The following is a 10,588-nucleotide window of genomic DNA, read 5'->3' on the forward strand; positions in this document are numbered from 1 at the left end:
CCCCTATGCCAGACACTATCAAAAGCCTTGTTGATGTCCATGAGTAGACATGCCGACTTTCCGTCATTTAGGTGAGTTGTTTGTATGTTGTTGGTGCTGTTTTAATACACATAATTTTTTACTTTTTCGTCAGTAATGAACATGAATGCATTAAATAAGCATAGATATTTCTAGATAGCTTACAGTAAGTGTGCAAATTGGACAAAATTCTGATTAAAAAAATAATACAAAAACTACCAAAAAATCTGAAATAATAAGCTCCGTGTTTATGATGTATCAATGTCGCTTTCCTCATCATCTGGTTCTGGTAAATTACCCCGAATATGTTTGTTTGTTTTCAAAGCTTGATAAAAATTATGGTATGCTTTGGGTATGGTAAAGTTTTTGCACATTTTTTGTAAATCTTTCGTCTGAGCCTCACAAATAGGTCGTGGACTTGTATAAGCGTTGCTTATCACTATTTGCTTTGGACGACCCCTACTTTCTGTAGAGTTGGAACAATCTATTTCAATAAACTCTTCAGGATAGCCTGTCTTATAAAAATACTTTTGACTGCTGCCCCTTAATGTAACGGAGGCAGCAAACTCTTCTCCAGTGAATCTGGTTAAAATTGAATAAACTTGCTGAAAAGTTAAAGGCTTATTATAACTGAGGCGTTATTCTCGAATCTCTAATCACTTGTGCCGATTCCTCAGGCGTATAAACTGGGACGTGCTTWGCTCCCTTTTAGATTTTAGAGTGTATGGAATCACACTCCATTTCGGTATGCCCAGTCTGAAAGAATTGATGGTCTACTGTTTTTAATGCTGGATGGTTCATGCAAAGTTGGAGACACATAGATGCAAACTTAGAGATTTTTTGTTGCTGGCCGCCGCACCCGTCCGACATCATGGGCACTGCAGTGTGATCATGGTGTGACATAATAAAATCGTAAATGCATGATGCAATCTCATTCGCCCCTCGTTTACCTTGTGTCTCATCCCAAGGATAACATCTCATATCCTGATTTCCCCATATATATATACGGTTAAATAACACGCTGTCAGCTTCTTTAAGTAAAAAATTTGCCCTGCAGAACTTTTTGGTGTAGTGAGCACTGCCTGAAGATCAAAGTTGAAAGATAATATGCTCTGGTCTTCCTTTGCTAAAGATTTGTCAATGTCGCGAGCTCTTCTGGCAGCCCCCAGATGCGTATTGTGTTCTAGTTCATTTGCTTTTTGCTCTTCGTCGGATAAATATTTCTGTGCCAGGCATTTGATGCATTGGTCTTCTTTCTAAAAAAATCTAAATTATATTCCTTGAAAATTGTCTATATTTCTCCAACGTAACTGGTACTGAACTGTTGGAATTGCAAATATCTTTGTACATTCTATACATTATGGAGATATTTAAAGAGGCGTCCAAGTATTTTTTTGTACTTTTCTTACGGCAGTATAGTAAAAGTATGAATTCTCTGATATTATCACAGAATTCATATTCAGCGCCTGGCACATTTGCGAAATCCAAGTTCTCATCCATAATTACTCCCATAATTTATCTGGTTTCTATGTCTTTCCACTCGTCGTTTGTATACAGGGCAGTTGTTATCTCTGGAAGATTGTTGACTTTCTATTTTTTGTATTTCATTTTTTTACAATTGGGACACTTTAAAGTTAAGCTTTGCCATTCCATACTTCCGTGCTCGCCTCCGCATGTATGACATGGCGTGATTTCATTGCTACTTAGCAACATGATCGAAGCCACTGCATTTGAAACATATTGCCATATTTAAATGTTCCTAAACGAATACTTTGACCATGTCAAAATTAACATTTTGTTTTTTTAAGAACCCTTTTGCGATATTGGCTGGCTCTTGCAGTATCCAATTTTCTTCCAATGTGTTTCGGAATGCTTTTGTTACAAGTATTTTATATCTACTGCAACATTTGGTCCCAGTTCAGTTTTTATTTCAGGATTTAGACGTTAGAATTCTTCTAAAAATTCGTTGTCTGAAAAACCTTTCTCGATTCCTGTTAACACAAACATGGGATTATTTTCAACAATTTCTTTACATTTAGTTTTTCACTTGTTTTTTAACATTTGTGACACTGTGACAGTTTGCTTTGTTAACACGATGTATGATTTTCGACTATGACTGTTCCGCTATTTAGATGTCTAATACCTTTAAAACCTCCCGTCACGTCTCCAGGAGCGATCGTCTTCTTAAGTTGTGATATCACTTTTTTTGAATCCTTGACGCTATCTATACTGATTACTGTCTCATGTCTTTTGGTTGTTTGAGGGATTGTCCACTTTTCAATTTCCTTCGGTTTTCTCAGGGATTCTGAATAGTTGGTAGTATTAACTACAACCGAGTATTCGGTTGCTGTATATTTATATTTACTCACTTGGCTTGCGTTTCTTTCTATTTCAGAACCTCTGGTGCAGCTTGATGTTGCAAAGATGCATTGCTCCGTTTGCATTTTAGCCATATTCCAGACCAGAAGTGTTAAACCTATATGGATGGCTGAGCCATCTGACCTTATATTTCTTTTGTATTATTCGTTATATGAAATGATACCATTTTCTTATATGTGTGTTGACTGTTCAATTTGATCCAAAGATGAGAAAACGTCGTTAATAATTTTCTCTGTTGATGTAATATAAAAATCAGATTTTTTGTTATTTTCTGTGTAGCTATGTTGTAAATTCGTACTGGTGTTTATCCCTTGATTTGTTTCTTCGCAACGTCATTTAAATAAATTTGTGTCAGGGCTATCGTCTGACCTGTTGCGCTTGTTTGCATTTTCTTGTTGTTTGTCTGCTTGTCCTACCGCACTTTGCTCCAATTGAGAGGTGTCTAACGTTGGTTGTGGTGTTCCAGATCCAGGGGTGGTGTTCCAGATCCAGGGGTGGTGTGCGCGTTGTTGACGTTCTTGGCATAAAACATTATTTTCGCTATTAAACGCTTCCTCATCGTTTGTGATTTCCAACTGCGTTACTTGAAACATATTAGATTGCCTGGTATGTTGGTGCTCGCATCTTTATCTGTATAGAGATCTATACTTTGGCTTGCTGTGGGTTTTGCCGATGGTTTTATTTTGGCCTGCTGTACGTTTTTCAATGTCATACATCATTACGTTTTTTGATCCCAGTGAATTACTTCTAGTTTGCATGGAATTACTTGGAATGTTCTCTGTATTTCCAATTGCAGTATGATCATCATTGATCACTTATTTTAATCTTGGTATTTTGGATTTTGCAACAAAGGTACTTAAATACTCACTTTAACCGCTAAAATGTTTGGAGCGATTTAAACACCACCGATATGTTCGACTATTTGCACTTTGTCATGGCTCTGTCTTTGTCATGCCGGTCATAAGTCATACAGCGGTCCGTAGGCACGTCACCAGTCTTGATCCATCGCAGACCCAGCTTCAATATTCAAAAGTTCTAACTTCTTCTCGGTTTACATGTGATATTTTTAGGGTGAGATGGAAAAATCTACAACTTGCGAGCCCCTAACAGCTGAATAAGCAATTGTATCCTGGCAGTTTGTCGGAAGCCAGAGATTTGCTTTTAATTTGAATAGACACAATGGCATCTTCTTCGACTGATTTTTAGATAATTGAGTCATTTTTCGTATGAGGCAATATGCTCTACTTAATTTTTTATTTTTTATTATTTATTAAACTCCCCGTAGGACATTTACTATCATTACGATCTGATCAAAGTTGATCAATGAGTAATTCAGTTCTAACCTAACTTAACTATGGATACAATTTCAAACTAAGGTCCTACTCACTAGTGTACCTTAGAGTCTGGTGGTCTAGTGACATAGCTACACTAATTACCGTGTAGCAGAAAACCGCACAATGTTCTGCTTCTGCACTGACATAGTCACTCACATAGCTCAAAAGGCTTTACCCTCTTGAGTCTTCTTGTCAGGGTAATTAGAGTCGTATTTCTTGTTGAAAAGGACTTATTTTAATGGAATTTTGACAACATTTTGATAACTATTAATACAAAGTGTTAAAAAAATAGTTTCAAAGTGACGATGAGAAAATCGCCCTAAATCATTTTTTTCAATTTGGAACCCCCATTTTTGATCATTCTATCTTATTCAGTATTAAAATTAAGGGTAAGTTTGTGTAAAGTTGTCTATTCCAAAATTGTTTAGTTTTCGAAATATTGTCAATTAATTGTTTTAACCTCACATTTGTTTGAATTATTGAATACATTAGCAAGCATGCAAGAAATTGTTGGTGATCAAGTAAAGAACTAGTTTCAGATTGGGTTACTCTGTTTTTCGCCCGAATGAAGCCGATGCCTTCAAACAAAACATCTGAATTCAACAAGACGTTGCGCCTGCGTATTTTGTAAGCGAATATCTGGGAAATCTACTTCCAGGCTGCTGATTAGTAGTAGGGGACACCTTGAACAGTGTGAAAAGTGTCCGCGTTTCACACCTATGAACTATTTCTTTCGCGAATACTTGGGAAGCAAATTGATTAATACCGGAAAACAGAGTTAGTTGCCATCCAAAATTCGACGGGGGTGCAAGCTAATGTCCGCCAAAGTACTTGGAAATGCTCAAATCGAATTTCAGTTTTGTTTAGGATATTTCCATTTAATTTACATTTTGTAGATAACATGTGGAGCGCTAATAGAAAAAACAGTAATGATGTCAATACTTTTTTTCCGTTTTAGTTAGCTTTTTAGTACGTTCGAGTTAGTCGTCTGTTAAATCACTCCTAAAGGACATGACAAATAAATTTCATATTTAGAACATTATTGTTAATTTATAAATTCTTGGGGATGTCGTCTTAATTGGGAAATTTGGGTTTAAGCTGTACACCCATATCCAAAATATTAAACTTCTTTATTTTCCAACGTTTTGGCAGTGATCTGCTGCCTTCCTCAGAGTTACAGATACTGTAAGGAAAACGAGAAAGCAAAGTCTATCTCTAACAGGCCTATTGTTCTTGAACAGCATATTTTTGCTATTATTATTACAAACTCCTAATATTTATACCAAGGTTAAAAATCACTAAAGAGCAGATATTTCACTCACATAAATTAATTAAGACACGATTCTACGTCAGCACAAAAACAATCCAAAACACATGTCACGGTACACAAATTAATTTTTTTGGTCACACGTTAGAATTTTTTCGAATTTAAAATATTAAAATAAAATTTCTGGTCTCTCCATGCTAAGAGATAATGTCGACTGAACTATTTGCACAGGTGAATGTTTGATTCTGACTGGAGACAACCAGGAAAAGTCAACTTATTTTACTTTATTGCATTTTTTTAATTTTAAATATATAAATAAAATCTAATTAAGCTAGAATGGCATTGCAAATAATGCTTAAATGCTTAGTGTCTGCTTTGAAGTTAATGCCGTTGACATTTTTAATTATTTCAATTGTTTCGTAAAGTTTCCGCTTCCTTGTATTGAATTCCGATTTTAAGACTTTAGTTTCTGTGTAATTGAAGGTGTGTCCTGTTTCGATAATATGCTTTGCTAGAGCTGTCTTATTTTCCTGATCCTTATGCCCATTTAATCTGTTTTTAAGGAGTTGACTGGTTTGTCCTATATATTTTCCGTCACAATTATTGCATGGAATTTCATAAACTACGTTGGATTTACGTGTGTATTTTATTTTGTCTTTAAGTTTGGTGTAGTTATAGTTCGGAACGTCATATCCTTTAAGGTGTACCATCATGTTTTTTTTCCGAAAGATATTCTGTACATTTTCTAAGAGGTTTGGAATATAACGGATTGTTAGATATTGATCAGGTTTAGTTTTAGACTTTTTATTTTGTTCATTATTGTAAAATTTGTATATTCTGTTTTTAAAAATTTTGCTAATCATGGCCGGTGGGCAATCGTTTGTTAATAAAACTTGTTCTGCTTTTTCTATTGTGCTGTGTCGAAACTCAGGATCTGTAAGTGTGATAGCTCGATCTACAATGCCCATTACAACGGATTTTTTTTTACAGAAAGAGTGCTGAGATTTGAAATTTAAATACTTGTTCGACCATGTTTGCTTCGTATACCAGATAGTTTTAATTATGTTTTTGATCGGATTAAAGTTACGTCTAAAAAGTTGATTTTGTCGTTTCCTTCGATTTCAATTGTAAATTTCAGTTTAGGAGGATATGAATTAAAACAGGATAAAATATCTTCTTTTTCGGTCTGTAGAATGGCTAATATTCAATCATCCACATACCTGAAAAAGGAGGGCAATTTGAAGCTTAGTTTATTAATTACTGACGGTTCCAGTTGTTCCAAGACCAGCTGGTCGACGACACTAGATATAGATGACCCCATTGCACAGCCTTCTATCTGTTAGTAATAGTTGTTGTTAAAAAGGAAATAGGTAGATGTTAGGGTTAATTTGGTAGCTTCCAAAAATTCGTTGAGTGGAATATCTGTGAATCTCTTAATTCAATTTCATTTTTATGTTATTGTTTCCAACGCTAATTCAAGTGGTATATTTGTATACTGTGATACAACGTCAAGTGATACTAGAATATGATTTTCAGGAATAAATATGTTGTTAAGTTTATCCTTAAAGTGCCACGAGTCTTTTACGTAATATGCGTTGTCATTTATTACATTATTAAGAATGTTTGTCTTTCAAAAGGTGATTGAGTGCAGTTTTGCAGCTTAGGAAGGCCGTGCATGCGAGGGAATTGTGGATCTTGAGATTTTTGGCTTGGTTGGGTGATACGAACTCTTTTCCTTCCCATTCAATAACCAGCTCATTATTTTTCCTTTCAAATATGTTGGTCGGGTCGTTTTTCATTTCTCGGTATGTTGTGCGGTCGTTGAGGTTTGTTGGTTTTAGCCGGTTTCAATACAAAGATTTCAGGGTGGTTTTTTTAAGAAATATGTTGTTTTTCTAAGTTCTTTAATTACCAAGGTTTGGTTTATGTTTAGTTTAGAATTGTATAGGCTACTTTTAAAGTTTTTTTTGTGGTAGTTGGCAAACGAGTCAAAGCAACTTCTACATTATCAATAAGGTCCTTCAGTGGAAGCTGACTTGAGTTTGCAATAGGGATCGCAAAGTTTTGCCCCAAATTCGAAATATTATTGACATCATTGGGTATGCTTTCCTGGGTTAACTTTTCTACCCAATCTCGGTTACAATGCTTTGTATTTCTCGGTTGCTGTTTTTGTTTTAGATTTGCAATTTTTTTAATATTGTTATTTTTAATTTGTTTGAAAAATTCTCCCGCCGATTCATTGCTATGTTGCATTATGCGTCTCATAACTTCTGGGGGTAAAACTTGACACACATTATAGTTATATATTGGATTACCTTTGTGGGGCTGTTAATTGACTTTGTTGTGTCGGTTATAAGGAAGTTAATGATTTTGAATTTAGATTTGGTGGATTCATTAATAAAATTGTGCGTTAGTTACAATTAAGTAAGAAAATTCTACAATTTTTTAGTTTAATAATCCTTCTTGTCTGCTGTAAGAGATGATCCACAGGTCGCAGGTTCTGCTCCATATGTATCCTTAATGATCTTGTAGTTAAGCATTGTTTTACCCATGCCTATATTATTATTATTTAAACATGGGTAAAATTACTTAATCCGATCGAGCGCAATTTGAAGTAGGTAAATAATGACGGGTGCAAACCTCTTTCCAGAAAAAATGTTTTTGATTTACGTACTAAATGTATTCCCAGTTCTTGCACATATTAATCTACTTTTTTGAAGTTATCAATAAACTTAGAGTCGGTGGGAACAATTATTTCAGTAGTATCGACAAAGTTTTTAAATAAATTTAAATAATAAGAAATTGGGTTTCCATTCTGTCTTTTACAGCTTCATTATCTGTCTATGCCCAATTTAGCAAACATTCCACCAAATTATTGTCATTCGACATGATTTAAACTACTTAAATTCGCATTACACTTTGCGGCGTTTCGTATTTAGTAATATCATGTAAATTGCAATTTTCAGGTTTTATAATTTTCTATAAATAATTTAAACTAACATTTTATACTTTTACGAACGATGCTCTCTGCAGAAGACTCTTTTTATATGTAAAACTGTTAACTTTCCGTTTCGAACTATTTTTTTGTTGTCTTTGCAGGTAATCGTGGCTGTTATCAAATATTACAATAGCGCAAAATCCAGACCAAAATGCATAAACCTGCATAGGCTGCAAGTGATCTTGCACTACAGATTTAGATTTTGAACTGTTTCTGCCACATTTCGAATTCCAAACAAATTATTTTAGCCAATCGATTCCCGCTAGGGAATTTCAGCGCCCAGCACCCGCCTGATATAATTCCATCCAGCGCCATAAAAATCGGGGATTAGTTTATTTTCGGATCTCTGGATCCGAACAGCATTCCATTTTGTGAACGTAGATGGCAACCTTGGTTGTAGGTTTTCTGTGATAGCATTTACGCTGCCCGCATGTTCAGATTTGTTGATTTTATGAGGAGTGTTTTAAATAACGGCTTTTTTGAAATTATAGCGCAATTATATTTTCTTCGGATCAAACAGGTCACTTTTCCGAGCGCTTGTATTAACTAAAAACAGCGTTGTCTAACTTAATTAACTAAGTTAAAGTGAAAGGGATCATTCTGAGACAGCAATAGAAAAATAAACACAATAAGTACCGTTCAATGCGGATTTTGACCTTAGTTCAAACCCACGGTTATGAACGCAATTAAATATGTATTTTTTTTTATTACAATTTGAAAATTGTCTCTACACTAAGAGCATGACTTAGTAATGAAAGAACGGTACTTTAGAGCTGAAGGCCCATTCTAACAAACAAAATTATTCGATTAAATATAGAGATGGTCGTCATTTAGCTCCAATGAAACATTAAGATATTTATCATATACACACAAAGAAAGCCACTTGGATCAAAAGCACAATTAAATAGCCCCTATACGCAAAAAATACATTCTTCGAGTATTCGACCTTCAATGTACTAGACAATTTTTTGACTGATAATACTTTACTTAGAAAATAGCCTGTTCGGCTTTACAGTCATCATAAATGTCAACTCTTTCGACTAAAATTAATTTCTCAACGAATTTTTTTCTGAAAATATTGCACACTCTGAATTCTATCTCGTTTGACGCCCTTGATGAATGAACGAACGAACTTTCCCGTAAGACTTTGAAAGAACTGACTTTATTCACCATGTTAATGTAAATAATTATAATTCTGAAATTAAAGTTGAATTTTTTATATTTCTAAATATTACCTGTAGATAAATGTTGTTGAATACATTAGACACGGCACAGCAAATACCATACTGGCAGTCCAAATAAAGAAAATAGTGATGAGAGAGGAAGTCTTGGACATTCTTGGATGCAACGGATGTACTATTGCCAGATATCTGAAAAAATTATACATATTTGCAACTGTAATTGTCTAGTCTATAATTACCCTAGTTCGAAAAGTTTTTAGGGGGGGTCAGCTAGAAAATATCACAATCATTGAAGTTCTTCCTCCCTTAAATTGGTGTGGCAGTTTGGAATAACTTTCTGAATATTAAACAAGGAAATATTATATTGCCTGAATTTTACCTCATAAATTACACCTGTGTTTTTTGAAACAATGCTGCAAGCAGTTTTCAGAAGTAATGCCCTAAGTTCATCTCGACATTACTTCCAGAAAACTAACTTTAGTATTAACTCCATATCCTCTGCATTTATCAGGATTATTTAAATATTGTTTTTAACTGCAAAGTCTTATGATTTGTTATTATCTAATTCCATCAAATCAAATAGATCAATCATTCATCGGTTGTGCTTTTTACCCTGGATATACACTAGCAGTATGTAAGTAAATTAAATTTCTGGTTGTTTAATAAATTTGACGTACACAATTTTTAATTTAGGCGGTAAACTTCAAAAGGCCCCACAAATCACAAGCCCGTGCAGATGGCAACACAAAAACCACACCTCGTCACTCGGTAAACCACTGCCTGCCACCATCTAAAGTCCCCACGAAAGTCTCCTGCTCTCTAAAAGTCCAAAAGCAAAACATGTCGAAAAACTGGATCACTCCGTAGAATGACACACCGGTTTATTGAATTAGCTGAAATGTGCCAAAGTTCCTCTGGTCAGAAAAGGACCGAGAGGATTAACCGCGATAAACCGACAAAATCGCACTATTCAGACCATAAATCCTGCGGAATTTCGCACTTCTTCGGCTACCGTTTTCCCAGCTTCCTCGGGAAGAAATCCAGGACACCACCAACTTTCCATAGTCTTAAAATCTTAACAGAAGATCGATTCACTTGCTGACTTTACTTACTTGTTGGCCGACGCACTTAATCATTGCAATTATTTTTTGGGTCCCCATTTTATCTTCGCTGTTCTCCTGTTAACTAATTTATACGTCAAATGTTCTAAATATTTACAGCCAATAGCAAGCTCCGACAATACTACTAATTAAGATTGCATTTTCTTCGGCTTTGCCATCAAAAATCGTTTTAATACTTAATCAGCCCTGTGCTGTATCATAAATGCTATTTTTAACGGCCACACGTTATGGCAACTTAACAGTTCAGGATAAAATTTTCGATAACGCAGCAACACAACCGAGGTGTGCTC

The 10,588-nt window shown here is 34.9% G+C and overlaps 1 protein-coding gene across 4 annotated transcripts in view; it reads right to left on the reverse strand.

The window, feature by feature from the left end:
* LOC109542504 (tachykinin-like peptides receptor 86C) overlaps positions 1-10,588 on the reverse strand; it is a 183,591-nt gene that overhangs the window by 102,511 nt on the left and 70,492 nt on the right. For all 4 annotated transcript variants that reach the window (XM_048665277.1, XM_048665279.1, XM_048665276.1 and 1 more), the window contains one exon: positions 9,232-9,366. In XM_048665277.1, the coding sequence (XP_048521234.1) occupies positions 9,232-9,366 (135 nt within the window). The remainder of the gene's footprint in view (positions 1-9,231; positions 9,367-10,588) is intronic.

The sequence above is a fragment of the Dendroctonus ponderosae genome, unplaced genomic scaffold (genome assembly GCF_020466585.1).
Source record: "Dendroctonus ponderosae isolate FM_Combo_2020 unplaced genomic scaffold, Dpon_F_20191213v2 Dpon_F_20191213_3, whole genome shotgun sequence".
Taxonomy (NCBI): Eukaryota; Metazoa; Arthropoda; class Insecta; order Coleoptera; family Curculionidae; genus Dendroctonus; species Dendroctonus ponderosae.